Here is a 24,181-nt window from a genome sequence, read left to right as displayed (position 1 = left end):
GCAAAGGGCAGGGGGTAACGTGAAAAGTGACAGCTGGCACGTGAGGGCGCGAAAAATATCTTTCGAGGCGGTCGAAGGGGCACGGGCTCCCGCGCACCCGGGAATCGACCCGCCAATGGACATTCGCTGGGACCCACGATAGGAAGTTTGGCGGGTTACTTCCTGGGTACGGCGACGGGGACGGGAGACATGGCTCAAATAAAGGGCGACAGAAACCCCCTCCCGCCAAAACCTCCGCTCCGCCAGCGGGGCGATGCAACGTTAGTTCTGAAGTGAGCGTACCGGAGGACGCGAAGGCGACGCGTGGCAAAAGGCGTCGCATTCCATAACGTCACCCGGAGGTAACGTCACTATGCCGGTGACGGTATCAGCAGAGAGAAAGGAAAAGCCACCACCGGTAGGCCAGCTAGGCGACGCAACGTTTAATGGCGAGGTGAGGTTACCGAATGCTAGGGACGACGACGCGTGGCAGAATGCGGCAACTTGCGGAACGCCGGGCGGAGGTAATGCGACCGCCTCGGTGACGGCGTCGACGGCAAGAAAGGCAAACTTCCAACGGAACCACCGGACAGACGTCCAATACTAAATCGACGGCTCACGTGACGGAGGGAGCAAAACTGGACGCCATTTCTCGACGAATCTGAACTGGCGTCTCCTTGCGCCACTCATCCTGTGGAACCCACCAACGTAGCTGCCAAGACACACACACACACAGGTCTTCAGCGTAGCTAATCTCTTATATCTGCCATCACACACATTAAAGTTGCAAGAAGAGAAGATTATCATGATTGGAAAAATCCATGCCAACTCTTTGCACAAAATTAATAACGTTTTCATTTACATCAGATGACTATTTCATTATCATATCAATGATTAACACACAGTCCAACTTTAGTAAAGCTGGAAAGAGATTAGGTCTGAGCAGCCTAGCAATTTGGAGAAGCTATGGATTGTCAAATAATAACTAGGAATGTCTTTAGTAATTACTTGCAACTAATTATGGAAGAGAGAATCTGTCACTAGAAGAAGACACAGTTGCTGACTTGTCAGTCCAGTATTAATTCTGATACTTGGAGGACTAGGAATAACATCCCATTGTTTGAACAAAAAACAATGTGTTTGATGTATAGTTATGGTCTATAGCATCTTAGGCATTGCACAAGTTGTAATTCATAAAGTCTGGTAGTTATTGGTTACCTGCCAATGCTAAATCTACAAAGGGCCACCAACATCCCCAGCTGCCATCTGCAGCTCCCTTTTTTTTGTGAGACACCAACTTGGTCTGAGACCGCCAATTTTCATAGGTCACTTGTTTGGCACAGGGGACTGCTCCTTCATGAGACTAAGAGAAAAGAATGCTTTAAATGTATCGGTAATAGAACATGGGACCAAAAATATAGAAAGTTAAAACCAAATACTGATTCAAACACAATGTAATCTATGATATCATACTCACATGTATTTGTTTTACTAAACAAGCAATTCCATGTAGCTTTATGTGTGCTCTATGACAAAAGCTAATATTCAAATTCATGGGAAGAATCATTACTGAGTAATCAACTCGATATTAGGGATAATTACTTTCACTGCTTGAATGTGACTTTGTTCTTTCACAAATTCAATGTAGCACGCTGTGCAAAATGACAGCCCGGCGTGCAGAAGTTGTCATGGGCACTGAGGAAGCTTATACGTGAGCAACTATATCCCTTGCACCATCTAAAATATTGGTCCGGTCATGGAATACCAGATCACTTACCAAAAGATTCAATATTCAAAACATCATCAAGCCAATTTCAAAGATGTCAGTTACCCTAGCTTTACACTAGACCACTTATTAAAAGATTGAGGGTTCAAAACATCATCTGATGAACTTCCAAGATATCACCTAGCCTAGCTGATAAAGCCTGGACTATTGATAATAAAGTCTTGGGATCAGATCCAGTCTTCACCATTTATTCTTTGTAAAAAGAGGAAAAAAAAAGCATATCCTTCTATGATGTAAGGCCATTTTCTCTGCTTGAATTCATATGCAAGTGAAGCAATGAAACTAGCAATCGTCATATTCCAAGAATGATTGATCCAAGATCAGCACAGTCACCACAAAGACATAGGCAAGAATTTTAACATGCACATGCATGTGCATACCCAAATTATGTTTTGCATGTGAGGTTGTGCAGATATAGAACTAATGTGCATATGAAGAAATGTTATTATCTATATAATGTAGTTAACAAACCAGAAGAAAGACATTACTGAACAATCCAAGACGTTCAGAATGACGAATAACAGTTTACAGGGTTATATATATATATATATATATATATATATATATATATATATATATATAACATAATTCCCCCTTGTTTTTTATTTCATTTATAATATAGTTTAACAGTGGTGTTATTTAACAAATCTCATCAAACCATCCTAATATAACGTTTGTAGCAAGAGTGTGCATCATAACATCTTAATATGTAAAAGTAATAAAGGTTTAATTGTTATTCTACCACATCAAAAAATACTCAACTCTACAACGTTAGCATCAATATGACCAGCCACGTTAGAAGGGGAACCTTTCTTCCTAGTCTGATCGAGCAAAGTGTGCACTTGTGTCAGGAGGAAAACCATGCCAGATTTCTCCAGGCATTTCATTGTTCAGCAACCATTCTTGTCCCTTCCCTCTTTTACAACAGATTTTTTTCCTAGGTTGGATCTGTCATGATGGAAGCCATCCACAGAAATTTCTTGCTGGAGACACACTTCCTTAATTCCTACTTTTCTTTTTGGAGCAAATATACTTCCTATATATATATATATATATATATATATATATATATATATATATATATATATATATTCTAATAATGCTAGTTCTAGAAATAGAAATCCTCAGGAAAAATAAAAACTACGTTCTCAGAAAGATAGAACCCTATCTGCTGAAGCTAACTTAGCTATTGTCTCTACGAGGCCAAATTATTGATTTACAAAGAAGCAATCAACAAAACAGTAGTAATCAAAGGAGCAAGTTCACCGAAAGAGTTTGATGCACCTAATACCTGTCATAATCAAATTCAACGGCCACATCTAAATAACCATATCTTTTTATCATAATGACAACAAAAACAAAACATCTTGGTGTAATAAAAATGTCTTCAAGATCTTCTGAAGCCCATGGTGTCCAAATTAATTGGAGAAACATTTTTTTCTAATAAATATAATTAGTTTCATATTCAAGACTTATGCTTCACTAATTTGCATGAAACCATGAGGAGATACAACTAATGCAACCAAGTGGCAACTATTGAGGTCTCCAAATATGATACTCAATTAATAATGGGATTTTAATATATGTCAAATTATTAAAGTAAATAGCAAGAACACAAATACAAAAGGGAAGTAAACTAAAAGTATATTTTCCATAAATTTTGACAACTCACCAGGAGAAGAGAACATGAGGGTGTCTGACAACCTGCATTTGTTGATTGTAAATTGCATTAGCTAATGTGTGCATTTGCTAATGCAGGACGGCAATTGTTTTTGCGAATCTTGAGATGAATGGAACGATCATACAAAAGGTAAATGCACTCATTGCCCAACATGCAGTGGTGTACCTGCATTTTCTCATGTGGTTAGATTGTTGCACAAGAAATCACACGACTTTGTTACGGGTTCCATCCAGAAATACATACATTTAGATAGCGTAGAAATTGCCAAACACAAGTTACATTGCATCAACTAAATAGATAATGATGCACCAAAATGCCATCTTACCTATGGATACATTGCAATGCCATGCTTTGCCCCTTTTTGCTACGCACCTGTGTGAGCTACGATTGCCTTGCATGACCTGACGAACATCAAAGATGCAGCAAAACATAAGCAGAAAGACTCGACCATATAATAAGAATAAACTATAGAAACTTCAGGGCAAACAATTTCTACTTATGAGGTGATTTCTCAGCGTAAAGCATCACCGTCAACACAGAAACATATGTGCATTGTACCGGGAGAAAAAAGAGAAAAACTAAAGCCAAGATTCGGCATCTACCATTCTGATGATCACCTTCATGAGAATTAGCATCGATAGCATTTGGACATGAAACAACAGATTAACATCAAGCTTGATCAGCCATAGAAGAGGATACTTGAGTTGAAAGTTTCATCTCCCAAGTAACACACACGAATGTGGCATTACATCTTGTGGGAAAGCATCGAGTGCCTCAAGTCAACAAAACGATCCGAAGGTTACATCGAAAGGGCTGAACTTTAGGGTTCAGCACAAGGTTAAATCTTATGAAGCTATGTTATGAATTAAGATTCTCCGAGCCATGTTATCCAGCACACGTGGATAGAATTTGGCAACAGACCTCTACCCATCACTTCACAACATCACAGAAGAAGAGAAATCCCAGCATCATCAGGAGGAAGAAACGAAAATGGAAAAAGATGCGTACAAAAGCACGAGCTACTTGTGGAAATCGGTGTTCTTCCTCAGATTGAGGACGGGGTTTAAGAAGAAGAGGAGGCAAGCGAGAGAAGTGGATCGATGATCTTGGTCGGCGGTAGAACAAGGGGGGAGGAGGGTGGCCTGGCTGGTTTCTTACCTGGAATCGAGCAGCAGGCAGACGTCATCAACACTCCCCGCCGTTGGCCACCATCACCGGCCGTTCTCGGCCGCCACAGGGAGCGGATCGGCGTTTAGGAGGCCGCCGCTGGAACAGAGAGATGACCGAGTAATGTGGCGCTTAGCGACATCATGGATTGGGTGCATACATAATACAACGGGCACAGCGAATTGCAACTAATGTGGCATGACATGACATGACAGCGAATTGCAACTTAGGATCTTCTCACTCCCAAGTCCTAACCACCCCCCAACTTTGGAGATAAGTTGGTGTAAGCATCAATCAGTAGTTGGAATATAGTCGATATATTGAATAAAATTGAAGACTATATATATTAAAGGATAATATAAATATTAATTTAGAGATATTTATATGTCTTTTTGTAATATTTTATACAATCTTTATGCACCTAAAGTTGTTTTATTTACATATTCCAGTAGACGAAAAACTGTTGTTGATGAGATATGATTGATTGGAATGCAATTCTTTAATAATATATCCATCTAAAATCTTGTGACAACTCTTCTTGTTTCTATCAAGAATAAAGTGTTTCTTGTGAGTGACATTTGATGTTTAACCCCTTTGGGATATTATTAAAGTTTAAAAGCAATTTTTTTCTTGGAGATTTGAGTTTTTGAATGGAGGAGTTATATAGTTTAAAAATAGTATAACCCAATTTAAAATGAGGACTTTTTATAAATTTCATCACTTAAAGGGTTGAATTTGTGTAGATTTTTTAATTGTACATAATTTAGGATGAATTTAGGATCACTTTGAACCAAAAACCATTTAAATATTATCAAAGAAGGTTTTGTTTTTAAAGATTTGTGTTACACCTTTTTTGTTTTAACTCAACATTTTTTTTTTGAGCCAAAAACCATTTTTTTGTTTTTTTTTTGTATTATCAAAGAAGATTTTTTTTGTTACACTTCTTTATTCAAAAACATTGTTAGAAAACAATATAACTCAACTCACTTTTTTTTCCTTTCAAAATTTCAAGAAAACTTAGAAAGGCCTAAATATGTTTTTTTAATAATATATACTTTTACTGATTTTAATCTTTAGATAGACATAAATTCAATGCATATGGTAACCGATGACTTAAAAACGTCAAAATTTCACCATTATGTCTCCCCTTCGGTAACATTTTTCTCTTATTAAAGAAATAGAGATTGCATTTCAAAGCTGAATTCCAGTGTCACTCACAAGAAACACGATTCTCAATAGAAACAAGAGTTGTCACAAGATTTTAGATGGATATATCACATACAGCTCATGGCTCAAAAATCCACAACGATTACAGAAGTTATTCCTTACGAAAACCGAAATAATGTTCATTGATATTTACTCAGAGGACCTGTTATATCAATCAGCAGCATGACAAGGTGACTGTGATGCCTTTAGTTAGATACACAGGCATTCGATAGAGTTCGAAGTTTTGCTCAATAATATCCAGAGTCAGAATCATCACTTCTACGAGAGGCGCCTAGATCCCCACCAATCCTTTTGTTGATGCTAGTGCAATGAACGCAATGAACCAGTGCCTGGACCACTTCTGACATGGCGGGCCGGAACTCAGGCTCTAGCTGAATTAATCAAAAGAAACATAGAAATAAGTTACCGTGGATAAAATTATAATTTACAAGCACACAATACTCTAAATCATGGTTTGCCTTATCAATCCGTACCGGTATACCAGTCAATTGTCGGTACGGTATGTACCGAGCCGTACTGAGCATACCAACACACGATACATGAGGCATACCGATGTACCACCCGTACCAGTTCCATATCGGACTAGTATGTACCATTCATACCGAGTGGTATGCCACGGCATGGTGAACCTTGCTCTAAATATCACACCTTTGATAAATTGTTATATGACGACCTCTCACTAAGAGAAAGGTTCAGTCAACTGCACCATATGATGCATATGGTGCTTAAAATGTATAGTGAAACATTCTCACACTTGTCAAGACTCTCAAACAGAGCAGTCACATAGAAAGGCGTACGAGAAGAAGTTCATAAAGCATGTTACCTGGATACATAGGGCGACAATGTCAGCAAATCGAGATAATGACTTTGGCGGGTAGAGTCCATGGAGGGCAGGGTCTGCCATCCGTTCCAATGTGTCAATGTCATGAAGTTGTGGTGCTACCCAGCGAACTAATGACTGCTCTATTCTTGGCTTAGAACTGTAAATTATTAAAAATAGAAGAAAAAAAATTAGACAATGAAACAAAGGTAAAACTGCAAGCAGTAGGTCCTCGAGATAACAGTATCCACAAAAGTGTTGGGTCACAACAGATCATTTTGGGAAGTTTGCACACTAGTAGAAAACCAATGGATCTTATTTAATAAACATCATGGCCCATTAGATGGCCATTTATGTGTGCCCAGGAATTTAATAAGGTTAGGTATCTGGACCTGAGAAAATGGCCGATGTCACCATATTACTATATGCTTCCATAAATATCAAGACCAGGATGCATTGGCTGTATTGCCTCTATTTAGATAACACACTACATGCACCGGAAAGAATGCTGAACTATCTTAACTGAATTGTCTCTGGTAAACACCGAGGGAAAAGGGCAAGATCTTAATGACTAGTCTTAGAGTGCCAGCATCTTCAATTACCTATCAAAGGGCTTACGGCCAGTCAACAACTCTAGCATGATCACTCCAAAGCTATAGACATCACTCTTCCTTGTATAGGCAGAAGGTTTTGTGCATTCAGGAGCATTGTATCCAGGACCCAAGTTCTCATTTGTATCCTGTTGCAAAAAGACAGAACTAGAACTCAGTGACTCAGATTTATGGTTTTCAATGTCATAAATGATTCCATAACAAGGTGCAAATGAACTTTCGTTGAAACCTCAAAGAAGGGTGCTAGACCACAGTCAGCCAAGTGTGGGTTTAGCTCCGCATCAAGCAATATGTTTGAAGACTTTATGTTTTTGTGGATCACTGATGGGGAGTGGACCTCATGCAAGTACCTGGATAAATATAAAGTGATTGTCAGATGAAATTAGGAAGATATTTACAACATGGCAACAGATATATTAACTAGTAATAGACATCTGATAAAATCATTAGGAGATTAAGAAAGATGAAAATTGATCAGGTTGTAATTTTGGCACTTAATTCAATTGTTATAGCTGAATATACTTTATTTAACAACTAACCACGATAGGTATTTCCTGTCTTTGGAAAGGTTATCATGAATTATCATATAAAAGACCTGCAGATGTCTATACAAAACTTAGAATGCACAGGATAACCATAACATGCAACTGGATGATTAAATCATTTGAAGACAAAGATCACAAAACTACAAAAGTAGGACATTCCGTGAGAGTCCTATTCTGTAAATAAATTACAGGGCTTCCTAGATTGATGGTTTTAACACAGGGTGTGACTGAGAATGCTAATTGGAAGCAAATCATCGCTATTCCATTTACGTCCTCTTTTTTGTTTGTTATAGAATACAGTAGAACTTTAATATTGTGGGAATGCTCAGTCCTAATAATCATATATAACTTTCAATTAGACCAGCATTTGCAGAGAAGCACACTCTCAATTCTTCTAAGTATGTTTCCAATTGCAGACCTGTACAATTTTATTGACAACTATCTGACTCCTAGCATCCCAAGTTTGACCTTGCTTAGATATATTAGATAGTTTGCAAAAATGAACAATGAGAATATAATGCAGTAGCATAATACCAGTATAGCTATAAATACCACAAGTCCTAAAAAAATTGTCCAAATATTGTCATGTAAACAATTTTCATGAAAATTTATGCTGCAAAGAAAAAATTAGCAGTTTTTGTTCCACCACTTCTGGAAATATTAAAAATGATCGACTAAAATTGTTGATCTTGCATGTACCATCCAAGAAGTCCTGAAGCCTGAATTGACAATGAATATATTTGATCAAAATTAAGAGAAGACAAATGTAAATTAGATATACAGGGAGAAAAACATGCTCACTATGACCATCAGGCATTTCAATTAAATAATTTGTAACTGAATGGTTCTTTACATGGCTTGTAATTGCTATCTACTTACTCTACAGCACGTGCTGTCCCAAGAGCAATCCTTACTCGAGTTTCCCAAGTCAATGGTCTGCTATAATCATCCGATAAATGTAAAAATCCATGTAGAGAACCATTCTGTTGGAATTCATAGATTAAAAATTGGTAATCGGGCTCTGAGCAATAGCCCAAAAGTTCAGTGATGTTTGGATGGTGCAGCTTGAAAATGTCAGACACTATTTCCATGAAGTCATGAGAACAACGCCCAGATAAATTTAATGCCTCTATCTTCTTGACAGCCAAAACCTGAGAAAGCATCATAAGCAAAATATATTTCAACCACATTTGACTAGCATTTATGATATTATAAAAGCAGAAGTTTGAACACCCAACCATTATCGTCATAAATCAATTAAAATGTAAAAGGTACATGCAATAGGATAATTTAATTAACAGCCCCAGCATGTGACATCAAACTACATTGTCATAGAAATCCTATGAACCATCTCCATTGACACAAGATACCAGACCTGAACTTGACCACTCAAAACAACAAAAATGTGGCAATCAGAAACTGAGAGATGCCCAAGCGGTCTGTTTTTCTTTTGCACTCTCTGTTATTTCATTCTCTATTGTTGAAAACTCTTGACAATGCAAGAATATCCTTTTAAAATGTGTAATCTTGGTGCATTCCACCCATATCTATAGTAATCCAACTCATATGCTTCTTATTTAGTCCTTGTTTTGCAGGACATATATCTAACAATTATCATGTCAATAATAATCCTAGTATGAGAGGGGAAAATAAAAATCTTGTATCGTAATGATCAAAGTTTCCCACACTGTTGTGATATAAGGTAGAATATATTGATTGCTCAAAGTTTGGTTATTCCTAATTATACTGCCAGCTCTCCAGTAATGCATAATAGACAACATCTTTACCGGTGATTTAAAAAGGCGCTCGGGCGCTCGCCTAAGCGCTCGGGCGAGGCAAGGCGAGGCCCGAGCGACTCGCTAAACTTCCAGGCTGCGCACTTCAAAGAGGAGCTGCCGCCTAGGCGCTCGGCCGAGCCCAGGCGCTGGGCGCTTCGGGCGAGCGCTTGGGTTAAACCAAGTGACCGAACTAGGATTTTAGGTCTGGTTCGGTCTCCGGTGGTTAGTTGGTTCAATCGAACCAACTAAAATCAATATCAGCTGTCGCTGCTCAACCCTAACTGGCTAACCCTACTCGTTGCCGCTGCCGCTCCCGCGCCCGCTACTCGCTGCTGTCGCTGCTCGCAACCGCTGTCGTTGCTCGCCGCTCCTGCTTCCGCTGTCACTACTCGCTGCTGCCGCTGTCGCCGCTCCCGCTCCCGCTCCCGTTGCCTCCTTACACTCCCACTCCCGCTGCCTCCTTACACTCCCGTTCTCGTTGCCTCCTTACATTCCCGCTCCCGCTGTCGTTGCCTCCTTACACTCCCGCTGCCGCTGCCTCCTTACATTCCCACTCCCGCTGTCGCTGCCTCCTTACACTCCCGCTCCCGCTGCCGATACCTCCTTACACTCCCGCTGCCGATACCTCCTTACACTCCCGCTACCGCTTCCTCTTTTCTCAGTCAGCACCCCCTTACACTCCTCTTCCTTCTTCTCCTTCTGTATATTGTTAACAGTATACTAATAATAGTATTTGTATTTATTAGATTAATAATATATTATTTTGATTTTAATATTATTAATTTTCTTAATTTAATAGCATATTTTTATTTAAAATTTTAAATAATTATATTTATTAATTATATTATATATTTTTATATTTTAGCACCTCGCTTCGCTCGGGCGAGCGCCTAACGCCTCAGACGTTTTTGGACCTTAACGTCTTTTGGCGCCTAGCGCTTTTTAAATCACTAATCTTTACAAACAAACCTAGACATTCTTAACACTCATAATTAAATGGAGGAATATGTCCAGTTAGTTATGTGATCACAATAATGATGCCACGTAGAGTAGAAAGGCAAAGGATTAAGCACAAATGATCATAAATTCTACAAATGAATTTAATTGAATATTGTAACAAGTTTTAAGACTCCATTAATTGTTATAAAATGAGGTTACAGCAATCAGATTCAGACATCATCAGAAGTAAATAATTAATTTTCCATTAGAAGATCCTCTTCAAGTCAGTTGCAATAGAACAAACATAAATTTATTGATGGATCATGATTTTACTTTGTCTCTTTAAGTCAGTTTGTCATAAAATGTTCCTGACTGAAGTGATCTGATATGACAGCATAACAAAGATGTGAGTGGATGAAATAACATAGGTAAAACTATTTAAGGTTTAATATCATATTGATATGACATGTGGAAGGGATGCCAAAAGAGATCAAAGCATTTCATTATTTAAGAATCAAGAACAAGGCTGTAAAATATCTTAATTATATTTAATTTTATGAAATGTATGTTTCAGAAAGACTAGGTTGAAGGAAGAAGACATCAAATAATCTATAAATGAAAGGTAAATATATCAAGATTTCTCTCTCTAGGAATCACTCCTAGGGATGAAGCCCTCATATCTCCCTTGTCTGACAAGTGGATAATGGAATCACAAATCACGAGAAAGAAAAGTTTTTATTATTAATCTAAATTTCAATTACATTGTCATTTCATTGCTTATAGCCATTATCCTTTTGAATAAACCCTCCAAATAAAAAGAATAAATAAGATAATTTTCTTTAAGCATATCTTAATCTTTGAGTCAAGGTTAGTTGATGACCCATTTTCCTTTTTTTCAAAGAAGATCTACTTGCAAATGCCGATAGGTAATCTTCCTTATTTAGTAATTATTGATTGGGAATGACTTTCTTCTTTGGATACGACCTTTAAAAAACCCATTAACTTCCTTTTCTTTTTCTTCAACAAGCTTTGCAGGTAGCCAAAAGACATGCCATATGACAACATATTGCATCCACCAAACTTCAAAAAAATATTACAAAGAATACAAGAAAATGGCTCTTGCATCCTGATGTAAGATAGCATTTGTGTGATTCCTGAATTCAGGGACCAAATAGTTCCTGGAAATCTACATATGTCAGAAGGTTGTTCGATCAATTCGATAAGTCAAGATATTGATAGATTATGCTCCTGTAGGAAGGAATCTTTTTCTTTTGCCTTTTTGAGATGTGGATTGTGGATATGAATCTGGACAGTTAAAATGTGCTTTATGAAAAGTGTATAATCCCCAAATTCCTGAATCCTAAAACATCCATTTGTTTAGATTATGCACAAAAAAGTTTACATACATGTATTCTGTCCAACTCTATCTATGATGAATAAACACATGTTAAAACATATTCATTACATGTATACATATACAGATGTATGTATGAATATATAAATAGAATGATTCACAAATTCACATCTGTAGAAAATATATTTCCTGATGCACAAGCCACTTAAGAGTTAAGACTCTTTGCCTTTGTGCCAACTGTTTGACTTCAGTATATCAACAAAATGATAATAACCTCAATAATCATTGCCCATGGCGGTCATGATCATCTACAGTTTGAACTCAGCTAAAATTTAATTATTCAAGCTAGACTAAAGTTGGGCAACTGGGCCAAGCCCAGAAAAAGAACTTGTAATCAAGGTTCACCTTACCGATTCGTACTAGTATACTGACCAGTCATCGGTACGGTACATACTGAGGCATATCGATGTATCGTATGTCGATACGCCAGGGGATATCGATGATACAATAAAATTACCGAAAATAGCTCCAAAAAATCCTAGAAAAAAAAAGTTAGATTAGGGTTTTTAAGTTGGAAATAGATATAAATTTAGTAAAATTTAAGAAAAAATAATCTAAATTGGTAAAGAATAGTGACACATCATTTTCGGGCTTTAAGGAGTACCTTTGTGGTACGTTCCGGATCGTCCTTCCGTTAATATTGAATTATCTACTAAGAAATTATTTGAATTGTTAGATTATTTTTTAAACAACTTAAACTTTAAGATTCAAATGAATCAAGTAATGAATCAAAGGATATACCTTGTTCTACCATAAAAAGAACGATGCGACTCCACGAGCAATGGATCGAGGTCCTCGATCCTATATATCTGTATATCAATTTGATATGTTTGTGGGACTCAATCCTGAAATTGATCCCACGACATAGTATACTAATACACCGTATATCATTGGTGCATCAATGTGATGATAGCCATATTCTAATTGTCGTGAACCACATGTGTTCGAAGCGCCTCCTGAGGCAAGGACGATTGTGGCATATATTAGTGTGAAGAATGAAGAATAATGTCGAAACTTCTACTTTCGCCACTGATCTGCTCAGTATCATAAGATTAATCACTATATTGCTGCTCGAAGAAGTTTGACCAATTATCACCATATTATTGTTGGTCGTAAGATTCTCCATAATACGACGTTTGTGAATATGATGAGCTTCGCTCTGTGTCTACGTCATGTAGGTTCTGTCGCATTTGCTCAAAATCATCCACTGCCTTCCTCTTCCCCTTCTGTGTATAAACTTGACTAGTACCTCATCGAGTTTCATGGTCTGAATCATGGGTGGCATGTATAAAATACTGCTCCTTGGTCCATGCACCACCCTCAAATTGTGTAGACCGGACCATCGACTCCCTGGCATCGCCGCCATCATCGATCGAGACACTGCTATCCATATCGCTACCATGTCTCTAGACTAAGTGGGTTGTTGAATACGATTGAGAAGGTGTCTCATTACTTGACTCGATTATTTCCAACGACGCGGTTGATGCTACTGCCTTCCCCTTTACCTTTGCCTTTGCACACTGGACGGACAACAGTGATGGTTGAGTGTCTATAGTTCCTCTTGATTAGAGTATTATTCCTCTTAATCCTCCCAAATTTGATCCAATCCACAAATCGCAACGTTGTTGAGTCTAAGAGAGTGAAAATGTGAGAATAAGAGATATGTGAGTGAGAGAATTTGAAGGAGTTGAAGAGTTTAAGTGAAATGAGTTGAAAGAGCTAGGAGGAAAGGGTTTAAAAACCCTGACCTATGGTCCAAATAGTCAAAATAACCATTTGAAACTGGGCAATCTCAGCCCTTGATCAGTAACGGTTGAAATTCGATCGTTACAGACCAGTACAAGTCAGTAACGGTCATACCGGTCAATAACGATCGAATTTCAACCGTTATCGACTAGTACAAACCTCGTATCAGGCAATACGGGGTCATGTAACGTGTATCGCTCGGTATAGGGTGATTCACATATCAATCCCCTGTCGGAATGATACATACCGCACATACTGAGCGGTACACCTCGATACAGCGAACCTTGCTTGTATTTATATATAAGGTTAGCTATATTTAGGATCAAAATTCAGAACAATAAAACCAAATTCAAGAATATGACTTCAACAAATAAGATTACATAATCCATCAACTAGGAAATTTGTTTTTTATACCTAAAGCAACAATAAGCATCCAAAACACAAACAACATTCAGATGAACATGACGGCCTTAATTATAATTGAATAAAGGATAATGATCCATGTGCATGACCCACAAACAAATAATTTATAGAGCCAACCTAAAGTAGCAAAACAAAAAAGCAATTGTTACAATTCATATTCTTATGATTATATGAAATAAAAAGCCAATAAGGACAGGCTTATTTCATCAACAGCAAAAGATCATATTGCCAAAACACAGCACAATACCCAAAGTCATGGCATTAACATGTACACATGAAATTTTGTATATATATGATATATGCCCATTATAGACTATACATATATGACAAGGGAGATGGAGACAGGTATCTTATGGACATACACATGGTAGATGCAAATTTTCCAAACCTCACTGTACCTTTCCATCAGCAAATTTTGCTTTGTACACTTGTCCGATATTTCCTTGCCCAAGAAGGCTGCTTGAGCTAAAGTTTAGAGTGGCAGCTTGCAGATCTGCTAATGAGTAAGTTGGGAAAGAAATCAGATCTGTGTTTCTTCTCGAATTAAATGTATTTGCGAAGTCATTATCAGTGAATGACTTTTGAGTATCAGCAAATGGTTCTTTTAGTCCCGTGGCAGCTGTTTCCGTAGCCTTTAAGCCAACTGAAGAAGTATCCTTAACTCCTATAAGTAGATTCCATAAAAGATCGATAATTAAAGTGACAGAAAAAGAAAATCTTTAAGAAAGGCATACAATCACCTAAATTAACAAAAAACATTTGACTCATCAGGCACGAGTTCCAGAAATTATCAATCATCAAGATCAAGACTAAATTAAACTGGTGTACATTGACTTCTTTTCAACAAGCAAAGGAGTGGAATAAGAGTACCAAGTCTTGGAGGAACTAAAGTTACTATACCAAAGTCAGATAACTTTGGCAAGAAGATCAATTATACTAGTTACTAAATACATATCAAATGGTATTATGAAATGTTGACCAAGTTATGATAGACTGCGATCAATATTCAATCTCTTATCAATCATCAAATAAATCTATACATTGCTTGTCTGGAATGGATTTCCTTGGGATCCTTACAAATAAAAAGAACTATTGAATTCACATCAACTATAGATAGGGCTCATTTAAGTTCAGATCTTACAATCACTTAGCTCTAATTCACTTTTAAATAAATGGGAAGAGAAAGTGAAGACATTAGCTACCAAGTACATATCAAATGGTGATATAAAATGTCGACCAAGTTGTGATCAGTAATCAATCTCTTGTTGATCATCAGATAAGTCTATACGTTGCTTGTCTGGAATGGGTTTACTTATAATAATCAGATTAGTCTATAAATTGCTTGTCTGGAATGAATTTCCTTACAAATAAAAAAATATTACAACTAGAGTTAGCACCACTTTTAAATTTGATCTTACAAGTTACAACTACATAGTACTAATTCATTCTTCAAAGGAAAAAGTGGAAGAGAAAATGAAGATATTGTAAATGAACCAAAAGCTTTAATGAGCTTCTTATTGGGATTCGAGCAACTTGAACAATAACAACTCGGAACTTGAATAGAGCTATAATTCTGTGGTAAATATAACCTTCCTGATAAACTAACAAAAGAATAATGTTGAAATAAGTTGCCTTGGTTTGATCTCTCACCATTAGACATGAACACTAATTAACATAAATGATAATACGAATTCTTTGAACTCTTTGCAATAAATTAAGAAATAAGCAATGACCTTTAGATGTCCGATAAACCAACATTCCTACTCTACATAGAATTCAACTTGCTTTTGACTTCAACAGTAAACCAATGTCTAGAAATGGTTTTACTTCCTTAATTATTAAGAATACAATAGCAACAAAGCCGTGAGTCCAACTATTTACGATCGGCTACGTGAATCTTTTGTCGTCATTGAGATCTGTAAAAAAGTCATATGATTAATTAAGTTCGGAATACATAAATCTTTACTTATAGTTTCTATTAAAATCTTTTTAGGTCTTTTTCTACCTCTCCTCATACTATCAATATTAATTATTTTACCTCTTAACACTAATTATTGAGAATATAAATAATTTTATTTTTTTGATAATTTCAGGCATCTACCCTGATACTGTCATCTCAGCAACACTAACTCTTTGCACATGTTGTTTTCTAGGCACCCAACAATTCGACCCATAAAGCAGAGCAGAGCAGATTTACAATTATCTTACGAAATGCAAAATAAGCAGACCAACCCAAAGGCCCCCTCTACATTTTAAGCAGTCTACTTCTACACTATCACATGCCTATGTCCAACAAGAACCTGATTAGCTTCCAACTATGTGGACCTTCTGTGTATACTACAGTTAACCTTCAAACTGCTCACATTAAAGTTATCATGGATCATCTAAACTGAACTGCAATTTTCACTTTTAAACATTAATGGACTACATCATAGTTCTCAAAGTAAAAGATTGTGTCCTAAATACATTTATTAATAAATCTGGTGCACCCAATGAATAGTCCCGTAACCATCTTGGTTCTTGTTGGGGCTAAAGAACAGGTATCTTCTGATTGGAATATTACGATTCATATAATTGCTACTAATAATGGAACTTTGGACTTTGGAGTGCCAGCAATGAGATGCATGCAAATATTGACAATGTACAACCTAATGAAAACAACTTTAACACCATTATCTAGCCAAAAGAATTACTACAGTGTAATAATATGAATAAGGTTTTGCAGCAAGTAAATATTGTCAGCTGTCAAACCCAAAATAGATAGTGAAATCATATGAGACTCCTCTCGATTTGAATTTCGTGGAATGCATCTAAGAATCAAATATGCATAAGTTAACAATTGCTATTACTACAATCAGAACTTATACAAGAGCAGCTATATGACACTGTTAATAGGTATTCTGGATAATTAACATGATGAAAGGAACCACCAGAAAACTCTTCACCTACTAGAAGTGCAAACGATAATACAATTAGATATTGTATATGAACAGCTATCAAACAATACTATATACAAGAATTTGTCCAAAAAATACTATACACAGATTCTCTGGCAATTAACATGATCAAAGAAAATACCTGCAAATTCATTGTCTACTAGAGGTGTAAATGATCTGTTCTGGCTAAATTGTTCCTCCATATAATAAGATGAAACTGAAGATCTTCGCTTAGCAAAAGCCATTAAGATGAGAATCACAACCAAGACAGCGATCACTATCACAGCAATGGCTGCACCTTTCAGACCTGCAGTTTGTTTGTTGTACATAGATGAGCTTCCACCATTACTGTCTGCAGCTGTAGTCATGCCTGGAGGTGCTGGTCCAGAGGACCAAGAATTTCCATCGATTCTTATAAAAGAAAACAGCAACCATCAGAAAAGATTTCATAAAGCAGAAAATCCACATTAACCAAAAAAACTTTTCAGTAAAAGAAGAGGAAAGGGAAAAAAAATGTTTAAGACTGCTCACTTAAAATCATCTATACTTTTCAATTTGTTGGGAATCCAACCGGTAAACTGGTTGTTCTGAACATTCCTGGCAGCATAACAAAAAAAAAAACTGGTTAAAGATTACTCAGATAATTGGCTGGTTAACTATTTACAACAAGCAAGCAATTTTTCAGTCGTTTAAACTGTTCAAGAATAATTAACAGAAATAAAAGACGATAAAATACATACTGAAAGAACATGATGTGTTAGCAAAACTGCAAAAGCACAACAATCTTAAAAATTACTGAACGAGACCTCCTAGTTCAAGCTGTAAAGAGCTGGTACATCTTGTCTAAGTATGTAACCTACATTTTTATGTACCTCAAACCCTGCTCAGATTAGTGCATAAGCTTTCTACAAGTTTCACATAGTATGTATACTGTAAATTTTGAACTCCTAATAATTCTTGTATAGTTGGCAGTGTGTTATATTTGTCTTTTCATTGCCTTGAATACATTCTTAAGCTTCATTTATTAACAACCAATAAGCATCTGAAAGATTTTTCTAATCAAATAACCATTTTAACTTGATAATTACAGCTAAAAGTAAGAAGACAGGGACAAATTAAAATTGACAAAAATTAGCATAAATATTTAAAATTGATAATTACTTTTCATATTAAAGAAAAAAAAGTAAAGCACCATCAACTTCGAAAAACTTTCTTTCAGTGTAACTGAATTACAAATTGTACGTAATTACACCTGAAATTATACACCATCCACTACTCCAACTAAATGGAAAGGACATCTAACTCATAACCTGATTATTAAGCAACACTTACAAATCATCGAGAGAAAGAGTGGCAAGAACACCAAGTGAACCACTAAATTGATTGTTCTGCAGACGTCTGCAAGTCAACACACACAATATTAGTTCAACAGAAGCTCAAGAAGAAAGAGAGAAAACTTTCATTCCTTACAAAGTTTTGAGACTTGAAAGAGATCCAAAGCTCTGAGGCAGGGTACCTGAGAAGTGGTTGAATGAGAGATCCCTGATATCATGACTTGGGCTTAGTAATAATAGAATATGATCATACGCACAAAGTACATGCATCAGATCAAGAATCTTATGTAAAGAGGTAAATTGTTGTTTAAGTGCTAATTACAAACAAGATCATTATTTGTGTCAAGTGAATCTAAAAAGGAAATTGTGTTAAATAGAGAAGAGCCCAAGCTATACTAATTCTTGCAAATGACTAAATTTGGCGTTAAATGCAATTTTGTGAAAATACATAGTTGTTTCAGTGAAAGATCCTTCCAGTTACCCAAAAAAGAGAATAACACATGTATAGTAATAATATAATTTAATATATATATATATATATGGGAAATCCAAACTCCAAAGAGAAAAAATTGTAATTCCAATTATATGTTTCAGAAGTTAAGAAGGAAAAACTTGTAAAACTTATACGTTGCCACAAGCCTACATCACCTACGTTTCTGCCTTTCTTTCCTAAATTGTTTAGAAAGAAGAAAAAATAAAGCCAATGAAGAAAAGATAGAAGAACTCAAAACCTGGTTAAATTAAGATTCCATCTCTACAAGAAAATTTCACCTAACAAGAAAGACAAAAGATTATCAATCAAAAAACTACTTGCCAAACAAATCCGAAAATTTATCTTCTCAAAATGAAAAAAAAAAGGTTGATTAGCCTTCATGTTTTTTTTCCTTATTATTGTACCTATATTTTCTTCTTCTATTTAGGGCTTATAAAAAGAGAGAAGGGATAGTAATTGGGACATCAGTTATTTAATAAATGAATGAGTTTCTTTCTCCTGCCCAATGGAATAAGTGACACATTAACTAGTTTACCAAAGAACTATATGGCAAAAAATGCTCAAGCGATAGTATGCCGTTCTGTCTCTAACTCATTTCTTTACTCATTTTCAATATAAAACTAAGTTGAGAGTGATACAATCTCTCCTACTTAAGGCCTCAAAGTTAAGAGTGATACAATCCAACAAACTCTAGTATAATCATCAATGAAGGCAATAAACCACCTATATCCAGTAATGTTTTTGCCCAAATGTCACAGTGGATTAAGTAAAAAGGTTGGGAAGATTTGTATGGCTGTGAAGGGAACATGACACGATGATGTTTGACAAATTGACAGATTTCACACTGAAATTGAGATATATTCTTATTCTTGAAAAGAAAAGGAAACAACTTATCCAAGTACTTGAATCTAGGATGGCCTAATCTATAGTGTCATAAAATTAATTCATCCATATCAGAAAAGGAAGAGAAACTGCCTACAGCTGGAGTTTGTCCATCGAAGGAAGCATTACCCTTCAAATTAATAGAGTTGATCAACCTCTCTAGTACTGCCAATCATCCTCCCTGAGCTTATATCTTGAAACTCACAATGAGATGGAAAGATTTAGTCAGACAATTTGAATCTCAAGTGAGTTTTCTTATGGATAAGAGATTACAGGATAGGTTAGGAACACGTAGAACAGATTTCAAAATTAGGTTCTTTGAAAGAACAATAGAACCTTTTCTTGCTGCAATCAGGGACAAAGATGCATCAGCGATACGAACTTTAAGGTTATCAGAACATGGAGTATAGAAGGATAACATGTGGGAAAGACTGGTCATATGATCACTAGCACCCAAATCAACATATATACACACATACACCTACCCTTTGCCAAAAAAAAGGGTAGGTGTATGTGTGTATATATGCATGTGTATATACACATATAAACTGCCATATTAATGAATGTCTTATATATGTCATAAAACATATATATTTGCCAATATGCAACGTATAAAATAGATGTCATAAACTGTCATATCAATGCATGTCTTATATATATGTCATAAAACATATACATTTGCCAATATGCAACATATAACATAGATCGGTCTCTAACTAGCTGGCACGAACATTACCCTCAATGAAATGATAAGTTCACTAGAATTAACTAATTGGCAAATTAAGAACCTTTCGAATGGTGGTCTGAACCTTTTGCATTGCACACGTCTCACCTTAGGAATCATGTATGTTATTCACAACTAGACACACCCAAATTCTCCTATTGCCTTCCTTTCTAGCCACTTATAGCCTCTCCTAATGCCATCCTCATAAGATATCGCTCTGATATATGCAAACAACTAATGAAAGAGGAGAAATGGTCTAAAGTGTTCTATAATGATCTCTCATAGGATTCAACCAATACCAACAATACTCTCATATTGCAATGATGAATCCATCAATATATTTAGCTTCATTACACCTGCAAGTCATGAAACTTAAGTCACCCATTGTAAGTCATACTTAATATCTTCTCTGTTTGTAGGTTTCTCAAAAGTAAAGTGCTGGGGAAATGCAGGGTTCCTGTCATTGGTTTACAATATCCGATGGTAAGTGCTGTAGAATCTAGATACATGGTTTTTTAAGTATGTATCATGTACATAAGTTGAACTTGAAGTCAGTAGGAAAAAGAGATTTAAATGACTACATTTTTTTAATTCTAATGAGATAGACTAATAAATATTACTAATGCCAATATGCATAGTTTCTGGAAAAAGGAAACCATTTTCACAGTCACAAATCATTGGCAACAATAGCAAAATTAATTTCTTTATTTTGAAGACATAGAGAGATTGTGTAATCAAGTGGAAGCTATCTTACAGCAATGAGAGACTGGGAAGTTTTCTGAACATATCAGTTAACTGTCCACTGAGCTGGTTATTGGCGAGATTTCTGTGTTCCATCATCAAATGACTGATCACTAAGAAGCACCGATGAAAATGGGAGCAGATGCAATGAAAATCAAAATCTCCTTACAAATAGTTAAGATCAGTCATCTGAGAAATTGAATAAGAAATCCCTCCAGTAAATACATTTCCAGAAAGATCTCTGCATTCATAAAAAGATGTCAAACTAAACTCAAACGAACATTGATATCCTGTTGATATGCTGGCCATGTGACCAAACAAAGGATTGAAATCTCATTTATACGATAGCCTTGTGACTATATAGTTTTGAAATGATTTCAACCACAAGGATCTGCCAAACTGATTTGCTACAGATGACTGTAGGTTTCCTTTGACTTTTCATATTCTTTAAAATGGACATAAAGGTAAAGCGATAGCAAGCATGAAATCAGAGTTGGCAAATATTCATTATTTTAATGTGCAACTTACATATGAATGGCATTAGGTGGAAGTTGGTATGGTATATCACCATGAAGATTGTTCTTGCTCAAATCACTGTACTAAGACAAAGAAAAGACATGCTAATTTGCAACTTGCAACATTAATATTTTTCAAAGAGAACCAAGTTAGTCCTTACAAATAAGTTACTGAAGTCAAGCTCGACAGTTGGTAACCAATTGTACCAGTCAATCCAAGACCTGAGAGTATTCTGGTTAAAACAAAGAGAATTTAAGCAATTAAGTGCCTTCAGTAAAGTAATGACAAAAAATATATAGCAACTTTCACAAATTGCCTACCAAGTACTGTTAGGCAAAAGGGTGATCAGCATAAGCACTCTTATGAAATGAGCCTCAACATTTGATATACTATGGCATTAAAACCTCTATGCCTTTGTATAAATAAACAGTGGACTTTTTTTATAAAACTTACCTTCCTCCTAAAAAAATGTCAGAGTGATGCTTGTCCTTTAATCAAAAGCTATATTAGTAAAAGAATAATCCAGCAGCTTTCTTTTATTCATAGTATAAGTTATTGATCTTTAACTCTTAATGAAACAGCCGGATATGCCCAACATCAATGATGTTTACATTTTTGAGAAATGTTCTTAAAACTGCAACACTATATGTGCTGTCAACAAAGAACAAATCTTTATGCAACATATGTCAGTTTGAGCCTTGGCACAATATTAAAATTGCTCCTTTGCAACCTGGGTGACCAACGTACGAGTCATTAGAACAGCTTCTGTACTTATATGGGTGGGCAAGGCTACATACTCCTCCTAAAACCCTGCACCGGCTGAAGCCTCATATACTGGCTTGCCCTATTTATAAAGTGACATATGGTTACAAGTACAACAAAGCTTTGAACAATAACTACATCATGTTCCTCTACCACCATGAACTTTAGCTAATCCAAGCTGGCAGTATAGTCAAATTAGATATTTACTAAATGCATATAATCATTTGATAGCATACTTAAAGAGAAAATTAATCAGAAATGAATGAGGTTTAAGAGACAAATGTATCATTTTTCATGGAATTTGTATTGCAGGACAAATCACCAAGAAAGAATCATCCTATGTGGTAATATAATCTGCATTTCAGAAAGGAATTTTGCATATGTTGCATATTCTCCATATGCAGCTTAAGTGAAAAGTAATAAGAAGTGAATGGGGTTTAAGAGACAAAAGTATCATTTTACATGGAATATGTATTGCAGCACAAATCACCAAGAAAGAATTCTGTATGTGGTAATATAATCTGCATTTTCAGCAATGTAATTTGCATAGGTCGCATATTCTGCATATGCAGCTATACCACATGACTTAATGAGTGTATCTTCATATATGATCACATAAAACACAATCCAGAAGAACGTCCTGGATGAAAACTTCATGATGACTAGTTTACAGCAACTGAAGAAAGCTAGCCATCATAAGAATCCAAGAAAAATTAAGTTCCTCACATTTCTGTCACGGAGGAGCCAGAGCACTTGATGCCTTGCCAATCGTTCCCACAGGGATCACCACCACTGGAACTCCATCCCGTCAACTGGGAGGGAGAATTTAAGCTTCTATACAGGTCATTCAAGGCAGAAACTGCAAAAAGTAAAATAAAACCAATAATGTAAAATGAAACAGATAAAAAGCCTGGAATCTAGAGAAGTGACTGCAGCGTTGGAATAGAACCGTGCAAAACAAGAGTTAGAGATTCCATCGTATTAAGATGTCAATCAATTGGACACAATGAGATATCTCTCTTCAATCCATTGGAAGATGGTGAAAAGAGAGACGCAAGAAGCAATCATCCCGACAGTCCTCAATCAAACTCAGGAAAGACTATAATCCATAAAACAAAAGGCTTCGTTTTTCTGGTCTTTCAAGTTCACATGGACAGTCCATCAATTGTTTCGTAATTATACAACGTCAAGAGACCGTTTATGGAAAATAAAATAAAAATAAAAAAATCTCACCGGACTCGTAAGGAGCACAAGGAGGAATAACAATAAACAAGATGAGCCATTGAAGACGGAGAATTACGCAGATCGCTTACCATCAGGCGGGTCGGTTGTGCCGTGGACCAGACCAGAGAGCCGCAGAAACAGCAAGAGTAGCAGCGGAGGAAGATGGAGAGCCATCTTGGGACGAGAAGATCTAGGGCTTGGGTGATCCTTCCATGGGAGGAAGAAGCGCAGGAAAGGAGGGTGCCGACGCTGCGCGGGGCGAACCCTCCCGTGCTCCTCCGCGACCCCTCCCCTTGTTCCACTGCAATTAGGGCTTGGCAGCGAGGGTCAGAAAGGGAGGAGGCTGAACAGTTGGAGGACGCGGGCGCCATTCGAGGAGCGCAACGGAGCCGCGAAGGTGGCGGGGAGCCTTTGGTTTTGCGGATTTTAACCCCATTTATATATATATATATA

General features: G+C 36.5%; 1 protein-coding gene and 1 long non-coding RNA gene across 2 annotated transcripts; both read right to left on the bottom strand.

Annotated features, from left to right (window-relative positions):
- Positions 1-788: 788 nt before the first annotated feature.
- On the bottom strand, positions 789-4,835 carry LOC135666128 (uncharacterized). Its single transcript, XR_010509703.1, has 4 exons — positions 4,605-4,835; positions 3,772-3,847; positions 3,438-3,611; positions 789-1,342 (listed from the first exon to the last, which is right to left on the bottom strand). It is a non-coding gene; the product is annotated as an uncharacterized LOC135666128 (long non-coding RNA).
- Positions 4,836-5,925: 1,090 nt separating this feature from the next.
- On the bottom strand, positions 5,926-24,126 carry LOC135666132 (protein STRUBBELIG-RECEPTOR FAMILY 5-like). The gene is made up of 16 exons (XM_065177678.1): positions 23,818-24,126; positions 23,231-23,363; positions 21,903-21,974; positions 21,755-21,820; positions 21,396-21,467; positions 21,240-21,311; positions 18,523-18,594; positions 18,385-18,450; positions 17,584-17,649; positions 17,195-17,463; positions 14,515-14,780; positions 8,696-8,967; positions 7,501-7,621; positions 7,263-7,399; positions 6,664-6,820; positions 5,926-6,211 (listed from the first exon to the last, which is right to left on the bottom strand). Exons 1-16 carry the CDS (start codon positions 23,900-23,902, stop codon positions 6,068-6,070), a joined length of 2,070 nt encoding a protein of 689 aa, XP_065033750.1. The 5' UTR covers positions 23,903-24,126; the 3' UTR covers positions 5,926-6,067.
- Positions 24,127-24,181: the final 55 nt, after the last annotated feature.

The sequence above is a fragment of the Musa acuminata genome, unplaced genomic scaffold (assembly GCF_036884655.1).
Source record: "Musa acuminata AAA Group cultivar baxijiao unplaced genomic scaffold, Cavendish_Baxijiao_AAA HiC_scaffold_1073, whole genome shotgun sequence".
NCBI lineage: Eukaryota > Viridiplantae > Streptophyta > Magnoliopsida > Zingiberales > Musaceae > Musa > Musa acuminata.
Note: the sequence above shows the minus strand (reverse complement) of the source record. Positions and strands in the feature narration are given on the sequence as shown.

Bases quoted from the DNA above. Each gene is read 5' to 3' on its own strand.
- LOC135666132 (XM_065177678.1), bottom strand. From the start codon at position 23,902: ATGGCTCTCCATCTTCCTCCGCTGCTACTCTTGCTGTTTCTGCGGCTC. The intron at 8,968-14,514 runs GTACAGTGAGGT...ATGCTTTCTCAG, and splicing joins CAAAATTTGCTGATGGAAAG to GTTTTGGCTGTCAAGAAGAT. The intron at 7,622-8,695 runs GTAAGTAGATAG...ATATTTATCCAG, and splicing joins GGGACAGCACGTGCTGTAGA to GTACTTGCATGAGGTCCACT.